Here is a 13,764-nt window from a genome sequence, read left to right as displayed (position 1 = left end):
TGGAACTACCCCCCCAGATGATAGATTGATACATGGATAAGAAGAGGAGAAAGGATGGCATGGACCATGTCAGTGGGTCTCGTTAACTTGTGACCCTGACCATACACTTTGAACCCAGTCTGTTCTTTTTGGAGCGCTCAAGCTGAGGTTATCCATTTCCAGATGGTGCATAAGTCATCTGGCAAAATAAACAGAATTATATGATTCCACTACCTGTTTCACACATTCAGTATCTCGGGGATCCTTATTGAAATTCTTCAATAAAAGTGTTTATTAACAAGATTGTAGGATGTTCTCAAAGAAGCTGGGGCTCGGGGCTCCCGAGTGGCGCAGCAGTCTAAGGCACTGCATCTCAGTGCTAGAGGCGTCACTACAGACACCCTGGTTTGAATCCAGGCTGTAACACTCCGTGATTGGGAGTACCATAGGGCGGTGCACAATTGGCCCAGCGTCGTTTGGCTGGTGTAGGCCATCATTCTAAATAAGAATTTGTTCTTAACTGACTTGCCTAGTTAAATAAAGGTTACATTTAAACATGTAACAACTGGTGGGGGGAACAAAAACTAAATGGTTATATTGTATCATAATTACACAATCAAACACGAATAAACATTACATCCTTTGGCCCTATGTTGTAAATGTAGAGGTTAGGCTACCTAAGCATTTTGTATGAAACAATATGAGAAAAAGTTCAGTCCAGCAGAATTATCACTACGGTCACTTTAACAGGATGACCCGGAAGTGCATCATGTTTGCCGGTCGTAAAGCGTTTTCTTTTCCGGTGGCCTCAGCGGTAGTGCGAGCGTGGATTTGATCTAGGCTCACTAAAATAATTATAAAATGAGTGTCCCAGCATTTATCGACATAACCGAAGAGGACCAGGTACGATTGAAGTGTTTTAGTAATAGTTAAAAAAGAATGAGCACACTCATGTCGATATGTAACGTTACGACAAAGGGTGACATGCCAGATAACATTAGCATGCTACCGTTAGCCATATAATGAGTCAATGCCAATGACTATGATCAGTACACTAGCTAGTTAGCCTAGCTGTTTGTTAGCTAGTATGCTAACTTCACAGCTGGATCCATTTTCACCCCCAGTTAAATGGATCTAGATCTCTTTGTAAACTAGCTATATCCCCGTGATTTGTGTTTACTTAATGCAACGTATTGCCAGCTGATGCATTTGTTTTACACGTAACTGGGAATGTACGTTAGGTAACTAGCTAACAGTTAGTTGCAGTCTACAACATCAACAATTTTTTCAATGTTTGCATCCAATGTAGCTAGCTAACTGGTTAGAATAGTAGACTAGCTTTGGATGAAGACACAAGCTAGTTGTAATGTATAGATTAACTGTAAGGCTTAGAGAAGGAAAATACGTCATTGTGCAGCCTTAATCAAATGTACAATTTAAATATCTTTAGTGACAGCTGTTAAGTAGTGCATGTTTTGTTATTGGACTAAGTGTCATCGCTGTGCCTGTAGTTTAATCTGGGGTGCATTCATTAGTCTGATTCCGTTAAACTTTTTACAACGGAAAATATGTACTTTTTACTCAAGGAACCAAACAGAAGCAAATGGGAAAGGACCCAATAGAAACTGTAGTTTTCGTTGCAGAACGTTTTACGTTTGGTTTCACAGACAAAATGTTTCGCAACGGAATCTGACTAATAAATACACACCTGTTCTTTTATAACGTGTTGTTGTTGACAGGCCTCAGAGCTCAGGGCCTACATCAAAGCCAAAGGAGCAGAGATCTCAGAGGAAAACTCAGAAGGTGGTCTCCATGTGGACCTGGCTCAAATCATTGAGGCCTGTGACGTCTGCCTCAAGGACGACGATAAAGGTGAGTGACACCAGGGAAACGCTAACCTATAGCCAGTGGCACTTCTAAAGGACTGCTCACAGTGGTGAAGTATCCATGTAGAGAAGGCAAACATGCCCAAGGCATCTACAGATACGCCTGTCTGCATGATGTCAGCACACACATGAACTGTAAAACTGTCCTCTCTCACTCTTGTCTTTCTGTCTGTCAGCCCCTCCCCCTCATTGTCTTGTTCCCTTAATTCATCTGCTGTTTCTACCTCTGCTGTTTTCCTTTCCATCTCTCTACCCATCCTGTCCTTTTTGTTTTTTCCTGGACCCCCACTTATGTTTGTTTTTCTGTTTCCTCCTAAAAGTGGCTGGTATGAATGAGTCTTGAATGATGATGAATGGTGTCATTGTGATTGATAGTTGTCTCTCTCCTATCTGTAGAAGTGGAGAGTGTGATGAACAGCATAGTGTCGCTGCTACTCATCCTGGAGACGGAGAAACAGGAGACCCTGATCGAGAGTCTGTGTGAGAAGCTGGTCAAGTCCCGAGAGGGAGAGAGGCCTTCCCTCAGGATGCAGCTGTAAGTCCACACACTCATCTATCTCTGTTCTCTACTAGTCTCCCTGACCGGTGAAGTATGCAGCCACCCACTAGATGCCTGGAGCACTCGGACATAGTGAATGGAGTCAGCGACCCAAGATTTGGGTTTGTTTATGCATTATGGAAGAAGTGGGACCCTTGTAAACACTAACTGTAAGCCATGTCTTAATGGTCAAGTTAATGTGTATGGTTTTGGTTGTGTAGGCTGAGTAACCTGTTCCATGGTATGGATGAGACGGCCCCAGTGAGGTACACAGTCTACTGCAGTCTCATCAAGGTAGCAACCACCTGCAACGCCATCGCTTTCATCCCCACGGACCTCGACCAGGTACGCTCACCGTGCACACTCACCATATACTGTCACACTCACTGTGCACACTCACCATATACTGTCACACTCACTGTGCACACTCACCATATACTGTCACACTCACTGTGCACACTCACCATATACTGTCACACTCACTGTGCACACTCACCTATACTGTCACACTCACTGTGCACACTCACCATATACTGTCACACTCACTGTGCACACTCACCATATACTGTCACACTCACTGTGCACACTCACCATATACTGTCACTCTCACCGTGCACACTCACCATATACTGTCACACTCACTGTGCACACTCGCCATATACTGTCACACTCACTGTGCACACTCGCCATATACTGTCACACTCACTGTGCACACTCGCCATATACTGTCACACTCACTGTGCCATATACTGTCACACTCACTGTGCACACTCACCATATACTGTCACACTCACTGTGCACACTCACCATATACTGTCACACTCACTGTGCACACTCACCATATACTGTCACACTCACTGTGCACACTCACCATATACTGTCACTCTCACTGTGCACACTCACCATATACTGTCACACTCACCATATACTGTCACACTCACCATATACTGTCACACTCACTGTGCACACTCACCATATACTGTCACTCTCACCGTGCACACTCACCATATACTGTCACACTCACCGTGCACACTCACCATATACTGTCACTCTCACCGTGCACACTCACCATATACTGTCACACTCACCGTGCACACTCACCATATACTGTCACACTCACTGTGCACACTCACCATACACTGTCACTCTCACTGTGCACACTCACCATACACTGTCACTCTCACTGTGCACACTCGCCATATACTGTCACTCTCACTGTGCACACTCACCATACACTGTCACACTCACCGTGCACACTCGCCATATACTGTCACTCTCACTGTGCACACTCTACACTGTCACTCTCACACTCGCCATACACTCTCACCGTGCACACTCGCCATATACTGTCACTCTCACTGTGCACACTCGCCATACACTGTCACTCACTGTGCACACTCGCCATACACTGTCACTCTCACTGTGCACACTCGCCATACACTGTCACACTCACCGTGCACACTCGCCATATACTGTCACTCTCACTGTGCACACTCTCACTGTGCACTCTCACTGTGCACACTCGCCATCACTCTCACCGTGCACACTCGCCATACACTGTCACTCTCACTGCACACTCGCCATACACTGTCACTCTCACCGTGCACACTCGCCATACACTGTCACTCTCACTGTGCACACTCGCCATACACTGTCACTCTCACTGTGCACACTCGCCATACACTGTCACTCTCACTGTGCACACTCGCCATACACTGTCACTCTCACCGTGCACACTCGCCATACACTGTCACACTCACCGTGCACACTCGCCATACACTGTCACACTCACCGTGCACACTCGCCATACACTGTCACTCTCACTGTGCACACTCGCCATACACTGTCACTCTCACTGTGCACACTCGCCATACACTCTCACTTGCACACTCGCCATACACTGTCACTCTCACTGTGCACACTCGCCATACACTGTCACACTCACCGTGCACACTCGCCATACACTGTCACACTCACCGTGCACACTCGCCATACACTGTCACACTCGCCATCACTGTCACTCTCACTGTGCACACTCGCCATACACTGTCACACTCACTGTGCACACTCGCCATACACTCTCACTGTGCACACTCGCCATACACTGTCACTCTCACTGTGCACACTCGCCATACACTGTCACACTCACTGTGCACACTCGCCATACTGTCACTCTCACCGTGCACACTCGCAATACTGTCACACTCACCGTGCACACTCGCCATACACTGTCACACTCACTGTGCACACTCGCCATACACTGTCACTCTCACTGTGCACACTCGCCATACACTGTCACTCTCACTGTGCACACTCGCCATACACTGTCACACTCGCCACACTGTCACTCTCACTGTGCACACTCGCCATACACTGTCACACTCACTGTGCACACTCGCCATACACTGTCACACTCACCGTGCACACTCTGTCACATACACTGTCACACTATACACTGTCACACTCACCGTGCGCACTCGCCATACACTGTCACACTCACCGTGCGCACTCGCCATACACTGTCACACTCACCGTGCGCACTCGCCATACACTGTCACACTCACCGTGCGCACTCGCCATACACTGTCACACTCACCGTGCCCACTCGCCATACACTCAGACCACACTTTACCAGTCACATGTAAGGGCTCTGTGCAGGAACAAGACCTTGTAGAGGAAGGATGATTGACGTTTCCATGGCTCTGCTTGTGTGTTTGTGGTTCAGGTGCGTAAGTGGATCACAGACTGGAACCTGAACACAGAGAAGAAACACACACTGCTAAGGCTGGTGTACGAGGCCCTGGTCGAATGTAAGAAGAGGTAACTAACTATACACAGCCTTGTGGTTTCATCAACACAGTCTGGTGCCTGGTGGTGTCTTCGACGCTGCCTGGTGGTGTCATCGGCACAGTCTGGTTCCTGGTAGGGTCATAGGCACAGTCTGGTGCCTGGTAGGGTCATCGACACAGTCTGGTGCCTGGTGGTGTCTTCGACACAGTCTGGTGCCTGGTGGTGTCTTCGACACAGTCTGGTGCCTGGTGGTGTCTTTGACACAGTCTGGTGCCTGGTGGTGTCTTCGACACAGTCTGGTGCCTGGTGGTGTCTTCGACACAGTCTGGTGCCTGGTGGTGTCTTCGACACAGTCTGGTGCCTGGTGGTGTCTTCGACACAGTCTGGTGCCTGGTGGTGTCTTCGGCACATTCATTCTCTGTTATGATTGTTTATTTTCCATATTTTTCTAAAAGTAATTCCTCAGTACAATGGGATATGTGTTGTGTATCTGCAATGTTTTCTTTTTCTGAGCTGGTTCTTGTGTCACTGAGTGTGTCACTGAGTGTGTGTGTTCCTCTGCAGCGAGGCTGCAGCTAAGGTGATGGTGGAGCTGCTGGGGAGTTACACAGAGGACAACGCCTCACAAGCACGCGTTGATGCCCACAGGTACATACATACACACCTCTATCCTACTGTTATCCTACCATCATAACTACAAGATCTGACACGTGACTGGCTGTCTTTGCTGTCACTCACCCTCTCTGGTTCCTCCCCCCCCAGATGCATTGTACGAGCCCTGAAAGACCCCAACACCTTCCTGTTGGACCACCTCCTGGCCCTCAAACCTGTCCGCTTCCTAGAGGGAGAACTCCTCCATGACGTGAGTACTGAAGCCCAGCTCAGGGAACAGCTCATCCTGCTGATAACAAGGCCGTGACATTTGAACTCTGAGGATTTAATAGGTTCATATGAATCCATTCATAACAAAGATGCTACATTATTACCTGGTTGTTTTAACAGTGACTTCTCTCGCTCCCTCTCCTTCATTCACAGCTCCTAACCATCTTTGTGAGTGCAAAGCTAGCTGCCTACGTGAAGTTTTACCAGAGCAACAAAGACTTCATCGATTCCCTCGGTGAGTGATCAAGACTCAATGGGGCTACCTCGCGGCTAGTGACCTGACTGCAGAGATCAAATGCCCCAGGGGACACCCTGCCTAGCCTAAATCGCTGACCTCTGTGGATACAGGGTTGGAATGTGTGTGTCAGCAGTGTCTCTCTGTCCACACACACTGCTGCTGAGAACGTAGTTGTCCAATTAACATGGTTGGTCCTCCCACATAAGTCAGGTGGTATTGGCTCTCACTGCAGACATGGTGGTGTTTGTGTTAATATGCCTAGTCACTGTAGTTCCACACTGCTGGGCACAGAGGCAATTAGCCAAGGGACCCTCCCTGAGTCAAGTGGAATTGAGTGTGCTTGTGTGTTCATCACAGAACGATTACCTCTTGGAGTTTCCCTCCAAGGTCGCCCTGAGAGTTTGAACCGTAGTCAGTTATATTCTTCATCACCCAGCCAACTGACAATTAATGTGCATTCAGTAATTATAGTTAATGATCTCATGATTAATGGTACCTAAGAGTTGGTGACCTGTCATTGATTGATATGTATTTCATTGTCATGTCTTGTTATTCCTGTGTTTTAATAACTCTCTTCCTGTCCCCAGGTCTCAACCATGATGTCAGTCCTGTGTTTTATTGACTGTCTTCCTGTCCCCAGGTCTCAACCATGATGTCAGTCCTGTGTTTTATTGACTGTCTTCCTGTCCCCAGGTGTCAACCACGATGTCTGTCCTGTGTTTTATTGACTGTCTTCCTGTCTCCAGGTGTCAACCACGATGTCTGTCCTGTGTTTTATTGACTGTCTTCCTGTCTCCAGGTGTCAACCACGATGTCTGTCCTGTGTTTTATTGACTGTCTTCCTGTCCCCAGGTCTCAACCACGATGTCAGTCCTGTGTTTTATTGACTGTCTTCCTGTCCCCAGGTGTCAACCACGATGTCTGTCCTGTGTTTTAATAACTCTCTTCCTGTCTCCAGGTGTCAACCACGATGTCTGTCCTGTGTTTTATTGACTGTCTTCCTGTCCCCAGGTGTCAACCACGATGGTAGTCCTGTGTTTTATTGACTGTCTTCCTGTCCCCAGGTGTCAACCACGATGTCAGTCCTGTGTTTTACTGACTGTCTTCCTGTCTCCAGGTGTCAACCATGATGTCAGTCCTGTGTTTTATTGACTGTCTTCCTGTCCCCAGGTGTCAACCACGATATCTGTCCTGTGTTTTATTGACTGTCTTCCTGTCCCCAGGTGTCAACCACGATGTCTGTCCTGTGTTTTATTGACTGTCTTCCTGTCTCCAGGTGTCAACCACGATGTCTGTCCTGTGTTTTATTGACTGTCTTCCTGTCCCCAGGTGTCAACCACGATGTCAGTCCTGTGTTTTACTGACTGTCTTCCTGTCCCCAGGTCTCAACCATGATGTCAGTCCTGTGTTTTATTGACTGTCTTCCTGTCCCCAGGTCTCAACCACGATGTCTGTCCTGTGTTTTATTGACTGTCTTCCTGTCCCCAGGTGTCAACCACGATGTCTGTCCTGTGTTTTAATAACTGTCTTCCTGTCTCCAGGTGTCAACCACGATGTCTGTCCTGTGTTTTATTGACTGTCTTCCTGTCCCCAGGTGTCAACCACGATGGTCAGTCCTGTGTTTTATTGACTGTCTTCCTGTCCCCAGGTGTCAACCACGATGTCTGTCCTGTGTTTTATTGACTGTCTTCCTGTCTCCAGGTGTCAACCACGATGTCAGTCCTGTGTTTTATTGACTGTCTTCCTGTCCCCAGGTGTCAACCACGATGTCTGTCCTGTGTTTTATTGACTGTCTTCCTGTCCCCAGGTGTCAACCACGATGTCTGTCCTGTGTTTTACTGACTGTCTTCCTGTCCCCAGGTCTCAACCACGATGTCTGTCCTGTGTTTTATTGACTGTCTTCCTGTCCCCAGGTCTCAACCATGATGTCAGTCCTGTGTTTTACTGACTGTCTTCCTGTCCCCAGGTGTCAACCACGATGTCTGTCCTGTGTTTTATTGACTGTCTTCCTGTCCCCAGGTCTCAACCATGATGTCAGTCCTGTGTTTTATTGACTGTCTTCCTGTCCCCAGGTGTCAACCACGATATCTGTCCTGTGTTTTACTGACTGTCTTCCTGTCCCCAGGTCTCAACCACGATGTCTGTCCTGTGTTTTATTGACTGTCTTCCTGTCCCCAGGTGTCAACCACGATGTCTGTCCTGTGTTTTATTGACTGTCTTCCTGTCCCCAGGTGTCAACCACGATGTCTGTCCTGTGTTTTATTGACTGTCTTCCTGTCCCCAGGTGTCAACCACGATGTCAGTCCTGTGTTTTATTGACGGTCTTCCTGTCCCCAGGTCTCAACCACGATGGTAGTCCTGTGTTTTATTGACGGTCTTCCTGTCCCCAGGTCTCAACCACGATGGTAGTCCTGTGTTTTACTGACTGTCTTCCTGTCCCCAGGTCTCAACCATGATGTTAGTCCTGTGTTTTACTGACTGTCTTCCTGTCCCCAGGTCTCAACCATGATGTTAGTCCTGTGTTTTACTGACTGTCTTCCTGTCCCCAGGTCTCAACCATGATGTTAGTCCTGTATTTTACTGACTGTCTTCCTGTCCCCAGGTCTCAACCATGATGTTAGTCCTGTGTTTTACTGACTGTCTTCCTGTCCCCAGGTCTCAACCATGATGTTAGTCCTGTGTTTTACTGACTGTCTTCCTGTCCCCAGGTCTCAACCATGATGGTAGTCCTGTGTTTTACTGACTGTCTTCCTGTCCCCAGGTCTCAACCACGATGTCTGTCCTGTGTTTTATTGACTGTCTTCCTGTCCCCAGGTCTCAACCATGATGGTAGTCCTGTGTTTTACTGACTGTCTTCCTGTCTCCAGGTGTCAACCATGATGTCAGTCCTGTGTTTTACTAACTGTCTTCCTGTCCCCAGGTCTCAACCATGATGTCAGTCCTGTGTTTTACTGACTGTCTTCCTGTCTCCAGGTGTCAACCACGATATCTGTCCTGTGTTTTATTGACTGTCTTCCTGTCCCCAGGTCTCAACCATGATGTTAGTCCTGTGTTTTACTGACTGTCTTCCTGTCCCCAGGTCTCAACCATGATGTTAGTCCTGTGTTTTACTGACTGTCTTCCTGTCCCCAGGTCTCAACCATGATGTTAGTCCTGTGTTTTACTGACTCTTCCTGTCCCCAGGTCTCAACCATGATGGTAGTCCTGTCCCTTCCTGTCCCCAGGTCTCAACCATGATGGTAGTCCTGTGTTTTACTGACTGTCTTCCTGTCCCCAGGTCTCAACCATGATGTTAGTCCTGTGTTTTACTGACTGTCTTCCTGTCCCCAGGTCTCAACCATGATGTTAGTCCTGTGTTTTACTGACTGTCTTCCTGTCCCCAGGTCTCAACCATGATGTTAGTCCTGTGTTTTACTGACTGTCTTCCTGTCCCCAGGTCTCAACCATGATGTTAGTCCTGTGTTTTACTGACTGTCTTCCTGTCCCCAGGTCTCAACCATGATGTTAGTCCTGTGTTTTACTGACTGTCTTCCTGTCCCCAGGTCTCAACCATGATGTCAGTCCTGTGTTTTACTGACTGTCTTCCTGTCCCCAGGTCTCAACCATGATGGTAGTCCTGTGTTTTACTGACTGTCTTCCTGTCCCCAGGTCTCAACCATGATGGTAGTCCTGTGTTTTACTGACTGTCTTCCTGTCCCCAGGTCTCAACCACGATGTCTGTCCTGTGTTTTATTGACTGTCTTCCTGTCCCCAGGTCTCAACCATGATGGTAGTCCTGTGTTTTACTGACTGTCTTCCTGTCTCCAGGTCTCAACCATGATGTCAGTCCTGTGTTTTACTGACTGTCTTCCTGTCCCCAGGTCTCAACCATGATGTTAGTCCTGTGTTTTACTGACTGTCTTCCTGTCCCCAGGTCTCAACCATGATGTTAGTGTTTTTACTGACTGTCTTCCTGTCCCCAGGTCTCAACCATGATGTTAGTCCTGTGTTTTACTGACTGTCTTCCTGTCCCCAGGTCTCAACCATGATGTTAGTCCTGTGTTTTACTGACTGTCTTCCTGTCCCCAGGTCTCAACCATGATGTTAGTCCTGTGTTTTACTGACTGTCTTCCTGTCCCCAGGTCTCAACCATGATGTTAGTCCTGTGTTTTACTGACTGTCTTCCTGTCCCCAGGTCTCAACCATGATGTTAGTCCTGTGTTTTACTGACTGTCTTCCTGTCCCCAGGTCTCAACCATGATGTTAGTCCTGTGTTTTACTGACTGTCTTCCTGTCCCCAGGTCTCAACCATGATGTTAGTCCTGTGTTTTACTGACTGTCTTCCTGTCCCCAGGTCTCAACCATGATGTTAGTCCTGTGTTTTACTGACTGTCTTCCTGTCCCCAGGTCTCAACCATGATGTTAGTCCTGTGTTTTACTGACTGTCTTCCTGTCCCCAGGTCTCAACCATGATGGTAGTCCTGTGTTTTACTGACTGTCTTCCTGTCCCCAGGTCTCAACCATGATGTTAGTCCTGTGTTTTATGACTGTCTTCCTGTCCCCAGGTCCTGATGTTTCCTGTGTTTTGACTGACTGTCTTCCCCAGTCCCCAGGTCTCAACTTAACCATGATGTTAGTCCTGTGTTTTACTGACTGTCTTCCTGTCCCCAGGTCTCAACCATGATGTTAGTCCTGTGTTTTACTGACTGTCTTCCTGTCCCCAGGTCTCAACCATGATGTTAGTCCTGTGTTTTACTGACTGTCTTCCTGTCCCCAGGTCTCAACCATGATGTTAGTCCTGTGTTTTACTGACTGTCTTCCTGTCCCCAGGTCTCAACCATGATGTTAGTCCTGTGTTTTACTGACTGTCTTCCTGTCCCCAGGTCTCAACCATGATGTTAGTCCTGTGTTTTACTGACTGTCTTCCTGTCCCCAGGTCTCAACCATGATGTTAGTCCTGTGTTTTACTGACTGTCTTCCTGTCCCCAGGTCTCAACCATGATGTTAGTCCTGTGTTTTACTGACTGTCTTCCTGTCCCCAGGTCTCAACCATGATGTTAGTCCTGTGTTTTACTGACTGTCTTCCTGTCCCCAGGTCTCAACCATGATGTTAGTCCTGTGTTTTACTGACTGTCTTCCTGTCCCCAGGTCTCAACCATGATGTTAGTCCTGTGTTTTACTGACTGTCTTCCTGTCCCCAGGTCTCAACCATGATGTTAGTCCTGTGTTTTACTGACTGTCTTCCTGTCCCCAGGTCTCAACCATGATGTTAGTCCTGTGTTTTACTGACTGTCTTCCTGTCCCCAGGTCTCAACCATGATGTTAGTCCTGTGTTTTACTGACTGTCTTCCTGTCCCCAGGTCTCAACCATGATGTTAGTCCTGTGTTTTACTGACTGTCTTCCTGTCCCCAGGTCTCAACCATGATGTTAGTCCTGTGTTTTACTGACTGTCTTCCTGTCCCCAGGTCTCAACCATGATGTTAGTCCTGTGTTTTACTGACTGTCTTCCTGTCCCCAGGTCTCAACCATGAGCAGAACATGGCTAAGATGTGTCTGCTGACGTTCATGGGCATGGCGGTGGAGTTTAAAGAGATCTCCTTTGACACCATGCAGCAGGAGCTGCAGTTAGAAGAAGACCAAGTAGAAGCCTTTGTCATCGACGGTACCAACACCACCTCAAATCCAATCTGACCCACACACTCTCTCTAATAGTACTATACTCCCCTCTGACAACGCTGGAATTCCCCCTCGATGCAACAGTCCACCTAACATCTATAAACACAAAAAGTTCAAACGGTCAAAACAGGATGTTGTCTGTAGATGTATTTTTTTGACAAATTGAGGAACCAAACTGTCATAGGAGCAGACATGTAGGAGTTAGTATCCTTATTGTTACTGTGACGTTGGTCGTCCTCTCAGAAGTCTGTAATGTGTTTGAGGGTTGCCTTGACACACGGATCCTCCCTCTTGTCTGCCGCCCACCTCAATGTCTTCCTGTCTCTTTTGTCTGTAGCCGTTCGGACTAAGATGGTGTACTGCAAGATTGACCAGACACAGCGAAAGGTTATCGTGAGGTAAGCCAAAATAATCATATTTTAAGAACGTGCTATTCTAATCAGGTGTATTCTGCGATGTCAGCGGCTGCGTTTGGCAGGCTAAAGCTGTGTCGTATTACGGCAAAACGTAGCGAAACATTTTGCAACAGAAAACGGAAACTGGTGTTGTAGTAGTCCCTCCCCTTTTTCAGTCCTTTTTCTTCCGTTTGGTGCCTAATGAATATGACCCTGTAATAGACACTCTTTACTGTGTAGCAATCAGCTCAAGGTTTCTGACAACCCTTCTTCAGAGCTCCCCACTATAAAACCATAGAGTTGGTCTTTGTTCTTGTGTTGCTGTACAGAAATACTTTTTTTCACCTTTGGAGGCTTTTTTTGCCAGTTGAGTATAAATGCTATTGTTGATGGGTTTCCGCAAAGGAAATCTAGACATCTATTTTTATTCTGTGCTACAAAACAGGTTCCCTTTGACTCTGATCTGATTGGTGCTTACGGTTGTGGTATGTTCTATGCATACCTATTAATCATAGGGTTTGGTTGTTTGTATGACAAGGAAAATGTCTTCCCTCTAGGTACTTCAGACGTATTAGGCACTACACTGTCAGAGGGAGACTCAAAGCTCTTATGATTTCCAATGATACCTTTCAGGGTTGCCAGGTATGGCATTATGCTCCCCTTTCCCTAACCAGGTGTCTTCATCTCTGCCCCCATCAGCCACAGCACACACCGCACCTTCGGCAAGCAGCAGTGGCAGCAGCTCTACGACAGTCTCAGCTCCTGGAAGGGCAATTTGGCAACTGTGAAGACCAGCCTCCAGACCCTGTCCCCGTCTGCCTAAGATCTCTCTCCAAAACCCTCTTTAAAAAACTTCCCCCTTTCCTTTGTTAAACTCCCTTGGTTGAATCTTCTGTCACCATTTTTATATTCACCCAATAAAAGACTAATTGAGATCTTCCATGGTTGTTTTGCTTGTCTTAATACCAGATGTAAATCATGTCTGGCTGTTTACAGGGGCAAGTGGTAGCGCAGAAGTTTCAGCATCACATGCGAACATCAGCAGTGACCGTGTTCTCCAGAGAAGCTGCTGTCTGTTGTGTTAATGGTTGCTCTTCACCTGGCGACCCGGAGCATCTGGCTCTAGTTAGACCCAGAGTGGCCATGTGAGATGGGGGGTGACGGGGCCTGTTACTGAGGGTGACAAATGGGTCACCTGATTAAGAACTTTATAGACCCTACTCTTATCAGTGCTATCAACCTGACTCCTCAGCTGAGGTCAGAGCAGTGTTACTTTCAGCACTAGGCTTTTAGACTTTGGGTGAGGTGTTGGGAAACTGATCTAGTGTCAGTTTGATGTTGTTACACAGGTTAGGAATACAGTGTCCTATCTCAATGGTCTCCCACCTCTAATACAGAGC

General features: G+C 47.4%; 1 protein-coding gene and 1 long non-coding RNA gene across 3 annotated transcripts; both read left to right on the top strand.

The window, feature by feature from the left end:
• Positions 1–732: 732 nt before the first annotated feature.
• eif3m (eukaryotic translation initiation factor 3, subunit M) lies at positions 733–13,304 on the top strand. The gene is made up of 11 exons (XM_042316761.1): positions 733–882; positions 1,719–1,851; positions 2,262–2,400; positions 2,625–2,748; positions 5,129–5,223; positions 5,758–5,841; positions 5,956–6,055; positions 6,229–6,310; positions 11,812–11,955; positions 12,307–12,367; positions 13,064–13,304. Exons 1-11 carry the CDS (start codon positions 841–843, stop codon positions 13,185–13,187), a joined length of 1,128 nt encoding a protein of 375 aa, XP_042172695.1. The 5' UTR covers positions 733–840; the 3' UTR covers positions 13,188–13,304.
• Positions 7,929–10,831, top strand: LOC121845410. 2 transcript variants are annotated; one of them, XR_006082554.1, is made up of 3 exons: positions 7,929–9,445; positions 9,591–10,226; positions 10,276–10,831. It is a non-coding gene; the product is annotated as an uncharacterized LOC121845410 (long non-coding RNA). The 2 variants fall into 2 exon arrangements; XR_006082555.1 differs by having other exon boundaries at positions 9,591–9,961; positions 10,276–10,828.
• Positions 13,305–13,764: the final 460 nt, after the last annotated feature.

This window comes from Oncorhynchus tshawytscha, unplaced genomic scaffold (assembly GCF_018296145.1).
Source record: "Oncorhynchus tshawytscha isolate Ot180627B unplaced genomic scaffold, Otsh_v2.0 Un_scaffold_18560_pilon_pilon, whole genome shotgun sequence".
Taxonomy (NCBI): Eukaryota; Metazoa; Chordata; class Actinopteri; order Salmoniformes; family Salmonidae; genus Oncorhynchus; species Oncorhynchus tshawytscha.
The sequence above is the reverse complement of the archived record's forward strand: the minus strand, read 5'-3'. Positions and strand labels throughout refer to the sequence as shown.

Coding starts and splice junctions, on each gene's coding strand:
- eif3m (XM_042316761.1), top strand. CDS start 841: ATGAGTGTCCCAGCATTTATCGACATAACCGAAGAGGACCAG. Junction 883..1,718: donor ACATAACCGAAGAGGACCAG/GTACGATTGAAG, acceptor TGTTGTTGACAG/GCCTCAGAGCTCAGGGCCTA. Junction 11,956..12,306: donor AGAAGCCTTTGTCATCGACG/GTACCAACACCA, acceptor TTTTGTCTGTAG/CCGTTCGGACTAAGATGGTG.